This window comes from Vipera ursinii (assembly GCF_947247035.1).
Source record: "Vipera ursinii genome assembly, chromosome: 1".
Lineage (NCBI taxonomy): Eukaryota > Metazoa > Chordata > Lepidosauria > Squamata > Viperidae > Vipera > Vipera ursinii.
In genome coordinates, this window is record NC_139512.1 from 114,550,378 (window position 1) to 114,568,377 (window position 18,000).

General features: G+C 39.5%; 1 protein-coding gene across 2 annotated transcripts; it reads left to right on the forward strand.

Moving 5' to 3' along the window:
- The first annotated feature begins 3,669 nt into the window (after positions 1–3,669).
- Positions 3,670–16,358, forward strand: PRPF19 (pre-mRNA processing factor 19). 2 transcript variants are annotated; one of them, XR_014490735.1, is made up of 18 exons: positions 3,670–3,901; positions 6,516–6,665; positions 7,353–7,429; positions 7,754–7,895; positions 8,025–8,098; positions 8,182–8,244; positions 8,587–8,632; positions 8,791–8,861; positions 9,277–9,352; positions 9,602–9,711; positions 9,885–10,040; positions 10,180–10,249; positions 10,398–10,483; positions 12,854–13,024; positions 13,623–13,728; positions 13,900–14,041; positions 14,916–14,998; positions 16,295–16,358. XR_014490735.1 is itself a non-coding variant. In XM_083348632.1 (16 exons), the coding sequence occupies exons 1-16, from the start codon at positions 3,883–3,885 to the stop codon at positions 13,995–13,997; spliced, it is 1,515 nt and encodes a 504-aa protein (XP_083204758.1). In that variant the 5' UTR covers positions 3,670–3,882; the 3' UTR covers positions 13,998–14,171. The 2 variants fall into 2 exon arrangements, 1 of the variants encoding a protein (XP_083204758.1); XM_083348632.1 differs by lacking the exons at positions 14,916–14,998; positions 16,295–16,358 and having other exon boundaries at positions 13,900–14,171.
- The last annotated feature ends 1,642 nt before the right edge of the window (positions 16,359–18,000 follow it).

The following is an 18,000-nucleotide window of genomic DNA, read 5'->3' on the forward strand; positions in this document are numbered from 1 at the left end:
GGAATATTTAGTATTCAGTATCTAGGCACCTTCTGAAGGCAGAATATTCTGGTAGCCAGTCATTGAAATGGAATGTTTGAAATACAGCCTCAAAGTAGCATACATACTACTTTGAGTTATGAAATCTGGTACTTGTTTCATTACAATAGACAGTATTGTAATATGTGGACCAGGACCTGATTTGCATAAGGCACCTTTCTGTGTGGTTTTGAGCAGCTCTCTGGGCCTCTTTTTCAAAAAACCTTCATTTCCATTTCATTTCATTATTTCCTAAATATATAAATTTGTACATTTTTTTCTATATAAACATTGTTTTAAGCATCATTTGGTTATTTTGGGATAAAACAGACCACAAAGGAGTTTTATCATTTTAGGTGAATTCATCCTGTCTGGTTAGTTTATGGATCATTTTTTTAGGCCAGAAGATTGAAATAACTAAGGAAACTGGTTAAATTAATCCTGGGAAGTGTGTTATATTACCACAGCCACAGGACACTGTTTTCTTCAAAACATACTTTCAGGATTTTCCTGAGAACTTGCACACAGGAACTGTCACAGGACATTAAAACATCTAGTACATTTTAGATAGCAATATCAGAGATAGCCATGTTTGTCTATATATTTGTCATTACACTTATTCAGAAAACCTAGATAGAAAGTTTTTTACAGCTTGATTGAAAACATGGAAATGCAAGATTTTCATTTTTAATGGTATCATATTTTCAGTTCTGAACTGGAAGACAAACGTTTTTGCAACTCACAAGTTTGCTAGTGAGGTTGCTTCTTATATTCATGGAGATAAGCAGGATGAAAAGGTAAGTCATAGACCCTGAACAATAAAAAGCAATAGCTAAGATTGAACAGATCAAAACAAAAGCACACCAACTTCTCCAGAATTTTTTAAGAAGCTCAAAGTCCCATAAAAGCAGCCTAGGCTGTTTCAAAAATGCTAGATGCTTATAAAGCCATTGGAAAGGGTTATATTCTCATCACCTGCTTCTGTTGTATCTTGTGAATCAACAATTGTGATAAGGCAAGAATTAAAACAGATCAGTTAAGGCTATCTACTTCATAGATAGGGCTCGCAACTTGGGTGTCCTGGATTCACAGCTCAGTTTGGAAGACCATGTAGGAGCTGTGACCAGGGGGGCTTTTGCCCAGGTTCGCCTGGTGCGCCAGTTGCAACCCTATCTGAACCGGGATGCCCTGCGTACAGTCATGCGCTTGTGACCTCGTATAGACTACTGCAATGCTCTGTACATGGGGCTGCCCTTGAGGACCACTCGGAGGCTTCAGCTGGTGCAGAATGCGGCAGCGCGAGTTGTGATGGGGGGGGGTCTCCCGATACTCCCATGTAACACCTCCGCGAGCTGCATTGGCTTCCAGTTGCCCTCCGGGTGAGATTCAAGGTGCTGGTGATTACCTATAAAGCCCTAAATGGCATGGGTCCAGATTACTTACGGGAGCACCTGCTGCCGGCGTCATCTTCCCTTCGTCCTGTGCGCTTCCACAGAGGGCCTCCTCAGGGTGCTGTCAGTCAGAGAGTGTCAGCTTGCGGCCCCCAGGGGGAGAGCATTCTCTGTGGGCACGCCAGCCCTTTGGAATCAATTACCGGTTGAGCTCCGGATGGCTCCCAACCTTCGCTCTTTCCGCCGTGATCTGAAAACCTATTTATTTGAACAGGCCGGCCTGGTTTAAGGGTTTGGGGTATTTTTAATTATTTATTGTTAGGGCTTAATTAATTTAATTTTATTTTAACTTTTGTATGTAATGCTTTTATTGCCCTGTACACTGCCCTGAGTCCTTCGGGAGAAGGGCGGTATAGAAATTCAATAAATAAATAAATAAATAATGCAGTTATTGCTGCTTCTCTTTGGCTGGATTCCCTAAACGGAACACAGAAGCTACATGTACTTCCATGAAACTGAACTTTTGGTTTTTATGAAAGCGTGTACAAAGTGATAACTGGGTTGTTGCAGCATGGACGAGGGAAAACCACTCCACTTTGCTGCCTTAATGCAGTTTGCACAGGCAGCAAAATGAAGTTTGTCCCTGGGCTGTGTGGCATCCTCACTTGCCATTTTGGTGTACCCACAAAGGTTTGTGGGCATAGTGAAAATGACATCTGCTTCTGTCCCTGCAGTTGGTCATCAGAGTAAATGACCGTGGGGACATTGTAGCAGCCATAACTGAAATGGGTTTATAAGCAGCTTTTTTTGGGGGGGGGGTTTGTCTCTGTTGTAACTGAACAGCCATTAAGTGACCAGTCATATCTCATGGAAAACCAGTAGTGATCCAGTTTAGGCAAAGATTTAATATTGCAACCCTTCCTTTGCTTACTTGGAAGACAATCCCACAAAATTTGAAAGGGGAACTAAAGAGAATAGGACTCTGCCCCTGGATACTGTTACACTGAGATATACTTAACCTCTTTTGTTTACTTTCACCTTTCCCCCCATTCTGCTAATAACCTGGTCACTTACAATTCAAGTCACCAGAAGTAAGGCTGAAGAGATTCCAGAGGAAACTGTCCAAATCAGGGAAGACATATTCTGCAAAGACACCAAATATGAATTCTTCTATACTACTGTTGACTGTAAAACACATGGAAAGTAGAAGTAAGAATACTTTGCACACCAAACTGCAAGAAGAGTTAGGAATTATGTACTAAATTAAGAGCTTGCCCAGCTGAAATAGTAGATTTGAAGATACAGTGACTAAAAATATGAGTCATTATTTAGAGAATGAAATAGAAGTAGGCTGATTTCTGATGAAAATTTTTCCAGAATGAGGTTTCTATCCTGGGCAGCATACTTAAAAAAAGGATGAACTTTATTATTTTATTGGCATGGCAATACTTTCACCACCAGTCTCATCCTCCCACTGAGTGAAAGAAGAATGACCACAAGTTCAAACTTTTATACCGAAAGGATCCTGCAGAATTGGTTTCTGGCCAAGTGGAGGCAGAGAAACCAAGAGGCTTTTGTGATAACTATTCTGTTATGGGAAAACCTTTTCATGTAATTTACACGAAATACCACTCACACTGAATTGGGAACATATGTTGGCATAATCAGGAGTCTGATGTTTAGCTGAGAATCTGTTCTTTAAAAAACAGAAGCAGAAAATTTGGACTTGACATTTGGAAAATGATTTATATTGCAATTTGAAAATGGTTTATATTACAATTTGAAATTCGTAGGAATTTGTAACTGTCATTCATACAAGGAAACAAATCAATTTATACTTTCTTTCCATCGATTAGATACTAATTATAATACATTACACTGAATAAGCTGTTTAGAATACCTTTCAATATAGATGAAATTTCCCCAAGAAAACTGCAGGAACTTCTCCAGGCAGTTTCCAGGAGTCAGGTCATCTAAATTTCATACGAAAAAGAAATTTGGCTACTGCTGTTTTCCAAGTCTCACTAGATATATGATATAGGTACTTTTTTGTTTTTTGTTTTGTTTTGCTTTTTGCATTGTTTCCAGCTTGGCAACTGGCGCTGAATAAATCTATTTTTCCAGCTACATATACTGTATAGTGCATGACGGGAATGGTAGTTTTTCCCGGATCCTCCGGATCCGGAAGTAGCTTCTTTTCGCCGGACGGTTAGGTCACGCGGCGGGGGTTGTTCCTCTAACGGGGCGTGAGAGAGAGAGAGAGAGAGAGGGAGAAGAAATTCCGCTTCCGGCCTCCGCTGGAGGTTCGCGCGCTATTCGTGGCCTGTGGCGTGGTGGCGTTTTAAAAAAAAGCTGAGGCGGACTCCCGAAAGGCGAATTTTCCTCCTTGGCCTCGTGGCCCCCGAAGCAGCCAGAAGAGTTAAACCGAAAATTATAATCTTAACAGCGTCCACGGGGGATTATACTGCGCGCCATGTCTCTCATATGCTCCAGTGAGTGACCCGCTTTCTCCGGGGGGGGTGGGGAAGGTGCGCGCGCGCGCGAGAGAGAGAGGCTCCCCTTTTAACGGCGGCAGCAGCATTAGCAGCAACGACTTTGGTGGTTAACTATGACAGTTTCCGAGTATTGCTCTGCCTGAGGGCTTGTAATGTTCACAGTCAGTGAGATCGTAGCATGGTCACTGTTGTAAACTGCAGGTAGACCTAGGTATGAGCTGAGAGGTTGTCGCAGGACAGGAAAAGAAAGCCAAGACTTTTTTTCTTTCTCCCCCTCTCCAGAAGGCAGGACACCAAAGAATGGATTCAGTATTCCGTTTCAGTGTTAGGAGGGGAAAATCCCTTTTTTCACAGTTTGGTACATCTTAGGGAGCTTTTTTTTAAAATTGATCACATTTTTTTATAAATAATGGGGTCTGCTTGGAAGCAGTAATTTTTCGGAAATGCTGCTATCAACTACTGTTAGACATCCCACATCGCTAGCCTTTCATTTTGTTTTTCTTCAGTGAAGAAATGCGTATTTCTCTCTGCCTATCTTATCTCTTTTATTTCCCCCCCTTTAACTTGTTAAAGGGAAAGTTTGTATATTTTTCTTCCAATCATATTTTCGTTTGTGTGATTACGTTTTAATTATATAAATTACAGATTCAGTGATGTGGGCATACATTGCATTTGCACCTTAAGGCTTTAAGGAATGTCTGTGAGTCTGATTTGCATAGATAACACATATTTTTAATAGTAGATTTTCACAAGATCTTACTGAACCAACTTTTTACTTATCTTCATTTGGGATTTGATATTTAACTGAATCTTACCTGTTTGTAGTCATCTTGTGAAGGTAAATGTTGTGCAAGGTCCTGTTATTTCTATACATCTTTATATCCAAAGACAATTTTAGCATGGTTTACAGAAGATACTTGTTTTATTCCCAATCACTTATTTTAAAGCTTCATATCTTTCATTTAATCTGTGCTTTCCACAAAGGGAGAAATACCTACCTAACTTTCTTAGGATTTCTGCAATATATCAATTATCCAGCTCCATTTTGGGCCTAATTAAATGACTTGATTTTAGTTACCTTCATTCTGTATGTTGAAAACCAGGATGGGGGGAATGGACTCATACATCTGTTTTCTTGATGACTTTCAGTATTAGTATACATCAGAAGAAATGGATGGAAGTTGGTCAATTTTTCATGATGTGTCTGCATTGTGTCTGTTTGGTACCTTTAGCATGGCTTTATGGCTTTCTTCAGTATCCCGTCTTGCCCTTCATGCTATTTAACATATGTATAAAACTACTGACATCTGGAATTGGGGAACCAGTATTAACAATAATTGGTGATACCAAATCCTGTCTCTTCTTTCCAATGAAATTCAAAGAATCATGCTATTCATTGAGCTTAATCAACACAAAACAAAGATACTGTATTCCCGATCACTCAAAGTAGACTGAGCATTAGATATTTAATCTATGTTATATAGGATTATGCTGCTCTTGAAAATTCGGGTCTGCACTTTCCATGTAATCCCAGATTCAGACTTGAATGTAGATGTCTACACTTTAGTGGTATCCAGAAATTCATTTGCACAACTAAAGTTAATACACAAACTGCTATTTTTCAGGGTATCCTTTTTGATAATAGTAACATATATTTTAATTATATCCCCCTGTTAATATAATGTGCTCAACATAGGAATGCTTTGAACAATGCTTGATAATTTCAGCTATGCTGAAATATTACATTGCGATGGATTTCTAAACATCTGATTCCCTTATTCCAGCAATTTTACTGCTCAAGATTCCCATCACTCAAAAGTTGTCCCTGTCAATATACTGACCCTGAAACAGTGGATCATATTTTACTGCATTGTGATTTTTGCAGGAATTTTTGGCAGGATATAAATGCACATATTTTAAAATTTAGACCAGAGAGATATATTTTTGAATATGTTAAAATTTTGCTCTCAGAGGAAATTTCTAAAATTGCAGTGGCAAAGGCAAATTTTTAACTGTGACGAGAAAAACAAGTATCAAATTCATAAAATTAAGTTTTAAAATATTTTATGACCTAACTGTTATGACTTAACTGTTAAAACTGTGTTATCTTATGTCAAATTTTTAAACTACAGTATACCTGTATTTGCTACTTATGTGTTATGGCCACAGTAAACATTATTTACTGGTAGCATACTGGTGTATACAATTTTTAATGGGTTTAAAAGTTTTAAGCATAACTTTTTATAAGTATTTTAATCTGTCTTAATGCAGTGATAATGAACCTTTTGGGCTTGGTGTGTCAAAAATTTGGAAAATGCCTAACTTGACTCTGCTATGTGTCCCATCCCCAATGAACAAAAGACAAATCTGTATCTCCAGCCCCTTATCTAGGCCTCCTCAACAGTGGTACTTGGCAGCAGTGCTGAGGCTCAGCTTGAAGCACCAAGTATCCCATAGCATAGTTTGTTACATTGTATTAATATTTTCAAAATCAAAGGAAAGATACATATTAATATTGTTGATAGAAGACAAGCCTGTCAAAAATTGATCCTGTTGTTTATAAATGACTAAATCCAACATTTTTCTTCTACCTCCACCTTTTTTCTTGCAGTTTCTAATGAGGTACCAGAGCATCCCTGTCTGTCCCCAGTCTCAAATCATGTTTATGAGCGAAGACTGATTGAAAAGTATATTGCAGAGAATGGGACTGATCCAGTAAACAACCAGCCACTGTCTGAGGAACAGCTGCTAGATATCAAAGGTAAGGAAGATCAGGAGAATTACTTTGTTGAATGCAGACTACCTAATCTGACTGATCTCTTACAACCTTGTAGGAAAGTCTTGAAAATATTTGTTAGTTTATTGTAAGATGTGAAATGATTCCAAAATATCAGGGCCAGGTTTAAGGAGAGGATTGTTCAACAGATCCATTTAGAACAATGCTATATGTGTAAATCTCATTTAATTATTAAATTATATGCTGCCCATCTCCCTAACCAAAGCAACTCTTGACTAAAATGTATATCTGGCACTTCTCCCTAATCAGAAATACCACCTCTGTTTACATTCACATTTTCTCACTTTGTACATTGTCCATTGTTTCTATGTTGCTCTTTCCATCCGATTTGCTTGAACATCTGTCTCCAACTATAATTATACCAATGTCTGTGGTCGAATTTTTATAAAACGTGTCCCTTCTGCAGATTTTTTTCAGCTCCTTTGGTTTTAAAATTGCAAGGCATGAATATAGCAGCCTTGCTTTTCCAGTGCCATCCATAGTCTTCAATCCTACCCCCAGCTGGATCACACTGGAAGAAACCCCACAACAATAGGCAGAAAAATAATTCACTAAAAAGTTGACATAAGTGTCCTAGCCACGGTTTAAAGACTTGTGAGGGTAGATATTGGGGTTCTTTAGAATTAATGCTTGTATATATTTCTTTCACAGTTGCCCACCCAATTCGGCCTAAGCCTCCTTCTGCTACCAGTATTCCAGCTATCCTGAAGGCCCTACAAGATGAATGGGTATCTATCTATCTATCTATTCATACAGTAATCCAGAATTCATATTTTATTGTGAGCAAGAGAGTTCTGCCACTCGTGTAACATCCAGAATCAGATTTTGTGCTCATAGAACAAAGGATTAGTAAAAAAAAAATCGATAGGTTGATTTCAGATGTCATGAAAGCTATCCATTTTCACTTTGCTTTTTCTGTTCACAAGAGTGGAAAGACCAAGGCAGAAATTAATGGGCTGCATGTGCTGGCGTGCTGTGTATTCATAGTTATTAAGCCAGCATGTCCAGATATCGCCCCCTACAATATTAATGTGTGAAATTACCTCCTTCAGGATGCCGTCATGCTACACAGTTTCACTTTGCGCCAGCAGCTTCAGACTACACGCCAGGAACTTTCTCATGCACTCTACCAGCATGATGCTGCCTGCCGTGTCATTGCTCGTCTCACCAAAGAGGTGACTGCTGCAAGAGAAGGTACAGAATATTTTATTTTTTAAATGGTATCCAAGAAAAAATAATAATAATAATAATTTAATTTCTATACCGCCCTTCTCCCATTATGCCAACTGTGCTAAACCTGAAAAATCATCTCTTTCTTCACAGCTTTGGCAACTCTGAAACCCCAGGCTGGCATGATTGTTCCCCAAGCTATACCCTCTTCACAACCAAATCCTATGGTACGTTCCTTGTAATTTTGTAATTCTTTTCATGCTGTGTCTTCTTTCTCTGAACTGAAATGCTTTATTTGCTCTTTTTCCAGGGTGCCGGTGAACCAATGGATCTAGGAGAGTTGGCAGGAATGACCCCAGAGATTATCCAGAAAGTAAGAAATGTTTTGGGCTCAGGACTACAAATAAACAGTTATAATACATTGGCCTGAGCTGTTAAATACATAGAAGTGATTGTGCCATTTCTGTAGTAGGATTGTGCAAAAAGGTTTCCTTTGAATCAGTCTGAGTGTGTAACTTTGCAAAACACCTAATTTCAAGGACGAAATTGCCTGTTTCAGGATTTTACAAAACTTTGAAAATGTTTCAAGTGGTTCATTTCATTCTCAAAGGATGTTTTTATGTGTAAAACACACGCTTTTTGCCTATCCTATATCACTGTGCCTTCAATTTTATATTAAAGCTGCTATGTCTAATATTATTTTTCTCTCTTGCAGCTTCAAGACAAAGCCACAGTACTGACCACAGAGCGGAAAAAGGCAAGTGCCCCTTTTTACTAAAGCTGGCTGTGGAATCGGGTGATTCTGGGATATGCCTAGAAATTTTCTTTGCAGAAGAATTGCTAAGAGAGATCCAGTTGCTTGTCCTAGGTAGTTTGTGTTCTTGGTGGATGAGTTCTCTTTTCTTCTTTTGACAGAGAGGGAAGACTGTGCCAGAGGAGCTGGTGAAACCAGAAGAACTTAATAGATACCGGCAGGTGGCTTCACACGTGGTAAATATAGGATCGATTGAGAAGATTATCCTAAGAGTCCCAAAAATGGCTAAATTTCTTTAATACTGCTGGTGAATTTCCTCATTGGGAGCACATTTACATTAACGATAGTTCTCTACATTTTAGATATTGTTGTGCTCTGGATTGAGAGATTATGTGCACTTGGGGCTTTCAAAAGTACAGAATTTCTAGTATGCACCTAGTACCTCTGCATCCTCATTTTTGCAGTAGATTTTGGTCTTTACTACCAAAATCCAATATCTAATAGCAAACAAAAGTATGGACTACACACACACCAACATACAAACCCCACGCACACCTTTTATAAAAGCTTCCTCCTATGTTGCTTGCTTGTCAGTGAATAATATGAGAAGCCTTGGAATCCTAATTGCAATACTTTTGTGTTTTTAAACAGGGATTGCACAGTGCCAGTATCCCTGGCATCCTTGCTCTTGACCTGTGTCCTTCTGACACCAACAAGATCCTAACAGGTATGTTAAGACTTCTGCCTCCTTTTTCCCCCAGAGTGCTGTTTATTGCTCCCTGTTTATCTTTAAAAGGATAGTAGCTTATAACTCATTTTTGTGTTGCTGAAGTCTATTTCCATGAAATACTAGTAGTAATGTTACTGCAATATCACGCCAGTAATATGTGTTTTAAATCAACCACTGAAGAATGCTTTCTGTTAATAGATTCTGCTGCCGAGCTGCCCTGGTTTCTTAGTTTTGTCTTGTTCGCAGGTGGTGCTGATAAGAACGTTGTTGTCTTTGACAAGAGCTCAGAACAGATCCTGGCCACCCTGAAAGGTCACACAAAGAAGGTCACCAGCGTAGTGTTCCACCCATCCCAGGTAAGAGCTCTGGATTTTCTGCAGGATTTTTCCATGAGAAAATCAGACGGATTATATTTATACAACCATAAACAAGGTTTCACGGTTTTCTCATACATTAGTTGAAGAAGTCGGGTTTGCACGTGGTCTTACAGAATTGGTATTTGAGGCGATGACGTCTCTTTGCCCTCCAGGAACTGGTGTTCTCAGCATCTCCAGATGCCTCTATCCGGATTTGGTCAGTCTCTGGCGCCTCCTGTGTGCAGGTTGTCCGAGCCCATGAAAGTGCTGTCACAGGGCTGAGTCTCCATGCAACTGGCGATTATCTTCTGAGCTCTTCTGATGACCAGGTGAGAGTGAATTCAGAATATCTGTTCGCCTAGATTATTTTTTTTAAAAAAAAATAAGAATTCAACATAACAATAATGAAAGTCACGATCTTCTGGCGCCAACTGCTTATACACAATCTCAAACCTTTGCTTTTTATAGTATTGGGCTTTCTCTGACATCCAGACTGGCCGTGTTCTCACCAAGGTCACAGATGAAACGTCTGGCTGTGGTAAGGATTTTACACTTAGAATCTAAATTTAGCATTCTGTGAGAGCTGCTGGAGTGAGTGTAGTCTCAATGCGTTGGGCATCTGGGTAGGAATAACCTGGTTAGGAGCTCCCTCACTTACACGATGATCCACTACTCTTTTCCTGCAGCTCTCACCTGTGCTCAGTTCCACCCTGACGGGCTTATTTTTGGGACAGGAACAATGGACTCCCAGATTAAGATCTGGGACCTAAAGGTAAGAATTGGCTTGTATTATGATAAATGTTGAAAAGTTTTACTTTGCAAGACTGATTATTAAGGATGTTCTGTTCCAGCCTAAGACCGGCCCTGTTTGAATGTCAGGGACAACCCCTTTTTTCTTCTTATAGTCAACAGGCTGGAAAAACCCCACCAAATTTATTTACAAAGAAATCAAAAATTCAAACAAGAGTTAAACAGGAATAACAGACCAGGACTCTAGCAGAAGATCTTCAAACGGTTGCCTTCAGCAACTAGCACCTCCTACACCTTCCCCTTTTATCAGCGTGGCTTTTCATTGCCTTCTCCTCTCACCAAGTTGCCTCATTGCCTTTCTCTGTTCCGCTCTGCTGGATTGCCTCCTGCTCCTAGCGTCCCTGAATAAATCCAGCTGTGAATCATCTATGTCCAATACCTTGTGCTCACATGGCTGAGTCTGATGAGGAACATGACGGGAGGGGCCAGGCTGAGAGTCCTGCAGTGCATCAGAGCCTCCCTCTGACACCAAAGGCTCTCCAAACCCCACAGGCTGACGCTGACTCACAACAAAGGATTTGCTGACACTGACCATGCATATTCTAAAGTATTCTTATCCTTTAGGTGTTTTGAATGAGAAACGGAATATTTAATACATCAGTATCTTAACTAGAGCTAGATCATTACTGATTTATATAGTTGGTAATGCTTTTGTGAATAAATACAAATGGTTGGTATATACCATTATTTAGAAAGTTCTTATCCTAATGTTAATGAGCATGGAACTCTCCTTGGCTTCTTTGTTGGGGGAAAAGACAGGAGGGCCATGTCAAAAGTTCCTCCTCCTCAAAAGATGTAGATATAGATGGGGAACATTTTGGATACCTCCTAACTTCATGAAGTATAATCATTCTTCTGAACTGAAAGATATTAGCAACAGTTATGTTTATATTGGTTTTTTAAGGCAGGGTGTTTCAACTCATGATATGCATACCAATGGTGGTAGTTTGGCACCTGGCAGGTGGTACGCGATCTAGACAAGTGTAGCTGGGGGGATGAGGTGAAGGAGCAGCAGAGCTGATGAGTTGAAGCAGTGGCAGCACCACACAGACTTGGGGGGGAGAGTTAGCTGGAGCTGCAGTGTTTCCAGGGCTCTGCTGAGAGCCCAATATCGGCGTACATGGCTTCAGCTGATTAGCACTTCCGGCAGCCTCTGTTGTCACCGAGAGCAGCAGACAAGCCTTGGGGTGAGAGAGGCAGCTGGAGCAACTGGGGTGAGGCAGAGGCCCCAGGATTGGCGCGCGTGGCTACACGCTGATTGGTGCTTTCAGCGCACCTGGAAGAGAGAAGGAGGATGAGGGGGGAGAGAGGAGAGGATATAAAAGGAGGAGGTTTTGACAGGAGAGGGAGAGGGAAGAACAGACCATGGGGAAAGAGAAGGAGACGGAAAAAGAGAGGGAGAAGAGGCTTTTGTGAGAGAAGCAGTGAGGAGGAAGAGAGAGGGAGAAGAGGCTGTGGAAAGAGCCTAGCAGACAGTGAGGAGAAAGAGAGGAGAGGGTCAGAGGAAGAAGGGCCGGCCAGCCAGCTGACCACTAAGGTCAGCATATTAATAAATATGAATACATTTGTCATAGCTTCGTCAGTGCAAAGGAACAGCCACTGAAGAAATTAAAACATACTTTTTTTCCTTTTTTTAATGGTTGGTAACATTTTATTAGATTATAGAATAAAATACAAAAGCAAAGAGTAGGACACAGTTGGGAGAAAAAGGGGAAAGTAAAATAAGGGAGAGAAGGGAGAAAGAAAAGGCTTTGACTTCCGACTTCCTCTGTTGCAGTAGAATGAAGCATTAACATCGAACGTCAACTTTTTACTTTTCCATAATAGTATAAACTAGCCATTTGTATAAAAACAAATCAATCTAATCAGTAAAACCCAGAATCCTTTTTTTTTTGTCATCAAGCTTTTGACACCTTGCTAAGCACTGGTGGTCCTCGAATACTGTCATGTCCTAAACGTGGTACAATCTATGAAAAGGTTGAAAACCCCCATTTTAAAATATCTAAATGGTTATGTAAAGTGTTCTGGGAAAACATTTCTTTTGAAAGGTGACATATCTTTTTTTAAAGTAAAAAAAATTTTTTAGTTGTTATTATGATGTACTAAAGGCTCATTTTTTTCTTTCAGTTTTTTAATCTTGAAATCTGGTCTATCTGAAATATCTGATCTAGGTATTGCTGTTAATGTTACGTTGAGCTCAAAACATTATACAGGAATATTATTGAAAGGACAATGATCTCTGTTCATGGTGAAGGCAGGGGAGAGACATGAGTTGTATTTCTTTGGAGGGTACAACATCAGTCTAATAGTACTAATTACTTGCCTTCCTTAGGAACGGACTAATGTCGCAAACTTCCCTGGACACTCTGGTCCCATTACTAGCATTGCCTTCTCCGAAAATGGCTACTACTTGGCCACTGCTGCTGATGACTCCTCAGTCAAACTCTGGGATCTCCGCAAGCTGAAGAATTTCAAGACGCTGCAGCTGGATAATAACTTTGAGGTTTGTCTAGTTGCATTTTGTTTGTCAGTTGTACATTTTGAGCCCTCTGTATTTTAATATAGCCACTGAAATCTCTGACAGATTTCATCTAGCTGCTTTTAAAGATTCTAGGTGGCTTACGTTATAGTACAATACAAAACAATCCAAACCATAACAGATAGTCAGTAGTTCCCAAATAGTCACTGGCTACGTTCAGTTGTGACATAGACTAACATTTATTCCAGGAAGACTACAGAAGAGCAGTATTAAGGATCCCATTTCCCTTAAAGTGGGGATTTATGGCATGTTTGTATTGGCTGGGTAGATTTAGTCAAAGTAGATGATAACAGAGATGTCCTAGAGCAGAGGCCCCCCAACCTTTTGGGCACCAGGGACCGGTTCTGTGGAGAATAATTTTTCCGTAGACCAGAGGGGGCGTGGTTTTGTCTGCTGCCTGCCTCCCATGGATGGGTCTTCGTTCATTTGCACAGCCCAGTTGCTGGCATGCTGTGGCCCTGTGCTAGTCCATGGACCAGGGGTTGGAGACCACTGTCCTAGAGCATGTGAACATATAATGCTTTGCTTCTAGAAACCTATTTTCTGTGCCTTTCCTCTTTAGGTGAAGTCTCTCATCTTTGATCAGAGTGGTACCTATCTGGCCCTGGGTGGTACTGATGTCCAAGTGTTCATCTGTAAACAATGGACAGAAGTTCTTCATTTCACAGGTATGAGATTGTTGGCTTTTGTATCACTGTCCAGAGATGCTATACAATACTGCCTTTTGTACTGGTGGTTAGCATCAGTGCTTCGGTTATTTCTGCTCCCTTCTGTTTCTTTGAAGAGATAATCATAGAGTGGAAAATATCTCATCTGACTGTCCTGTCTTTTTTCCACAGAGCATAGTGGGCTGACAACCGGAGTAGCCTTCGGGCACCATGCTAAGTTCCTCGCTTCCACAGGCATGGACAGAAGCCTGAAATTCTACAGCCTGTAGCTTCTGTTTCTAGGATGCAAAGCAGCTGGATCCTATTCTCTGCTGTAATAAAAAACTATGGGATACACATGGGGTGTTGGACTGATGGAACATCATGTACATTATAGCTGCTGGTGTCAGTTTTCTGTAGCATGGAAAATTGCCCAGAGTTTTAAATATATTTGTTTTCCTCTGTGTTGGTTTTTCATGTAGATCTGCAACTGTAACAATACTTGGTCAAAACCCATGCACTGCTGACTCTCTAATAGGGATAGTGGCAGAGATGAGGATGAGGAAAGGGTTGGGGAGATGTGCAGTTTTTTGTATGCTGCTCTCTAGTTTCATTAAAAAAAACAATATTCAACTGTAACAATGTGCTTTTGGGTGGTATCTTACATTTCAAACATTTGCATATTGAACTACATTTTGCCAACACACACAGGTTGGCAAATTACAAATGTTTATGCATAACAGCTTTTGAATTTCTCACAGCATGAGAAGGTATCACAGTTCAGCAATTTTGATGATGAATTCCTTAAATTTGAATATTTAGTGTTCAGTATCTAGGCACCTTCTGAAGGCAGAATATTCTGGTAGCCAGTCATTGAAATGGAATGTTTGAAATACAGCCTCAAATAGGGAGCATACATACTACTTTGAGATATGAAATCTGGTACTTGTTTCTTTACAATAGACAGTATTGTAATATGTGGACCAGGACCTGATTTGCATAAGGCACCTTTCTGTGTCTTGATATCAGTGTGGTTTTGAGCAGTTCTTTTCTCTGGGCCTCTTATTTCCAAATACCTTCATTTCCATTTCATTTCATTATTTCCTAAATATATAAATTTGTACATTTTTTTCTATATAAACATTGTTTTAAGCATCATTTGATTATATTGGGATAAAACAGACAACAAAGAATTTTTATCATTTTAGGTGAATTCATCTTGTCCGGTTAGTTTATGGATCATTGTGTTAGAAGCTTGAAATTACTGAACAAACTGGTTAAATTAATCCTGGTAAGTGTGTTATATATAGCATATAGCAAGTAAAACATATTTTCACAATTTTTCTGGGGACTTAAAGTGTCACAGGATATTAAAACACCTAGTCCTAGTGCATTTTAGATACCAATACCAGTGACAGCCATATTTTGTCTATAAGCTTGTCATCATATTTATTCAGAAAAATTAGAAAAATAATACATTTAAACAATGAACTTCATTGAGCTACAAAGGCTTCACTTGTATTGCCTTGCACACACTGAACAGCGACTGCAAGGCAATAGCTAAGATTGGACAGCCTAGCAAAAGTACATCAACTTCTACAGAATTTTTTTTAAGAAGCTTGGTTATTTAGGTCCCAGGCTGTTTCAAAAATGCTATGTGCTTATAAGTACATTGGAGGATGCTACATTTTCATCACCTGCCTATTTATGGTACTGTATTGTAAATCTTTCAACAATTGTGATAAGGGAAAGATTAAAACATACCATTTAAGTCTATCTGCTTCATAATGCCGTTACTGCTGCTTTTGTTAGACTCCCTAAACAAAAACTAACATACACTTCCATGAAATTGAACTTTCATCTTTTGCCAAGGATCAGCCAGTGGAATCACTTTAATTCATTCTGGGTAAAGACCTCAATAAATTAAGATAATGACAATTAGAGCATTCCTAATCTTCCTAGGAGCAGAAAAGTTTATTGCTAGGTTGATGTATGGTTGTGAGCCTTACCAATTGGAATCTGATAGAATTAATTCTCTGGAAAAATAGAATGAACCAACAAAAGCAATGCTAAAAAGTTTGCCATATATCTGGATGATAGCACAAATAGTGCACATTTTGTAAGACTGATTGGTTGCTTCTTGACTCAATTTTCATTGATAAATGCTACTGGACATTGACAAGGAACTGAGGGCCATTCTTAACAGCTCTTCAAAATGTGGTTTTTGTTTTAAATTAGAAAAAAAGCTATCTATAGCCTTTTCTCATTAGAAAGATAAAAATAGCCTTGACCATTTTGACAACATCTTGTACATCAGAAAGTTCATTCTCATGCCTCTATAGAATAAAACCCTTTTTATAGTCAAGCATGGAGTATGCAAGATTCATTTGTGGGCCTCTTCTGCATAGACATGAATCCTAAATCAGTCTCAAGAGAGTGCTTTCATAACCAATATGGTCATACCATTCAGCAAGCATTTTGGTGTGCATGGGACATCCTAGGTTTCATTCAGGTGTTGTGTCCTCCACTTTGCTGTACAGCATTAAAATGAAATTCCATTTCTATTGTTTTGTATTTTTACCATCAGGTTTTTGTTTTTTGACTGCAGCCAGCCCACCTACATACCTGCCTTTGGAAATTGAGAAAATTACGCCCCTCGAACAGGTCAAACAATTAGCCCTGCAATACAGAATCTTTGGAGTGGGATTGTGAATATACCAAATGTGAAACTGACATCCAAGTTTAGTATATGTTATTAAGTATTGTTTATTGGTAATATATCCTACTGATACACACTTTAACTCATTCAGCACAAGAGGTTTTATCTTAGGCCATGATGGATTGCTTATAGTCTTATTTTGCATAATAGCAGGATCGGTCCTGAAAGAAAAGACTTTTCATACAGAAATAATATGTTCAGCTTATGAAATAACAAAATTTGAGAGGGGTAGACAAAAGGAGTAAATAGACCTTTACCCACATCTTGGTATTAGGCAGAATAACAGAATTACAGAGTTGGAAGGGACCTTGGAGGTCTTCTAGTCCAACCTCCTGCTCAGGCAGGAAACCCTATACCATTTCAGACAAATGGCTGTCCAGTCTCTTCTTAAAAACTTCCAGTGTTGGAGCATTCACAGCTTCTGGAGGCAGGTTGTTCCACTGGTTAATTGTTCTAACTGCCAGGAAATTTCTCCTTAGTTCTGAGGCAACAGATCTTGCTGAGAAAACAGCTGTTAGGACTTGCTGTGCTACCTAGCAAAACTTTAGAATTTTCACAATGATCATACTGTCCAAGGGGCACAGGAAACAATGTGCATGTGTACAACATCTATGAGACTTGCCTCATGGCTATCTACGTAATTTTCCTTTATTTAATTTTTTTACAGTACAGTAAACCAAACTCAGGATAGTTATTCCAAAAAGCAAGAGGCACTCTGGAGATCTATATGCAAGTTAGGCAAACTGCTGAGCAATTTTGCTCTTCAAGAAGATACTAAGAATAGCTGAGGGGTCATGCTGAAAGTGCAAGATTCAGACTGAAAAAGACCAAAGTTCTAGACCCTTCCAACCATTAACTGTCGTAGTGCTTCTTTTCTTTTTTGCTGTTAGAAAGGCACAGAACTGAAATCTGTTCAGTTTTTACATACATTTGATACCTTGCACAATTAAAATGAAACTCATCACAGTAGTCCAAGTCTATGCCCCAACCACCAGTGCTGAAGAGGATGAAATTGACCGGTTCTATGAAGCCCTACAGCACCTTATAGAACTAACATCAAAAAATGATGTCCTTATCATCATGGGGGATTGGAATGCTAAAGTAGGAAGCCAAAAGATAACCAGAATAACAGGCAAGTTTGGCCTTGGAGTACAAAATGAAGCAGGGCACAGGCTGATAGAATTTTGTCAAGAAAATACGATGGTCATAGCAAACACTCTTCCAACAACCCAAGAGACAGCTCTACACATGGACATCACCAGACAGCCAACACAGAAATCAGATTAACTATATGCTCTGCAGCCAACATGGAGAAGCTCTATACAGTCAGTAAAAACATGACCAGGAGCTGACTGGCTCAGACCATGAGCTTCTCATTGCAAAGTTTAGGCTTAAACTGAAGAAAGTAGGCCCGTCAGGTATGAATTAAATCATATCCGTGTTGAATATACAGTAGAGGTGACAAATAGATTTAAAGAATTAGATCTGATAGAGTGCCTGAAGAACTATGGACAGAGGTTTGCAACATTGTACAAGAGGTAGCAACCAAAACCATCCCAAAGAAAAAGAAATGT

What these genes read in the sequence shown, in the direction of transcription:
- PRPF19 (XM_083348632.1), top strand. An exon ending in CCCCAGAGATTATCCAGAAA is followed by an intron (nt 8,245 to 8,586) that starts GTAAGAAATGTT and finishes TCTCTCTTGCAG; the next exon opens with CTTCAAGACAAAGCCACAGT. An exon ending in TGAGCTCTTCTGATGACCAG is followed by an intron (nt 10,041 to 10,179) that starts GTGAGAGTGAAT and finishes TGCTTTTTATAG; the next exon opens with TATTGGGCTTTCTCTGACAT.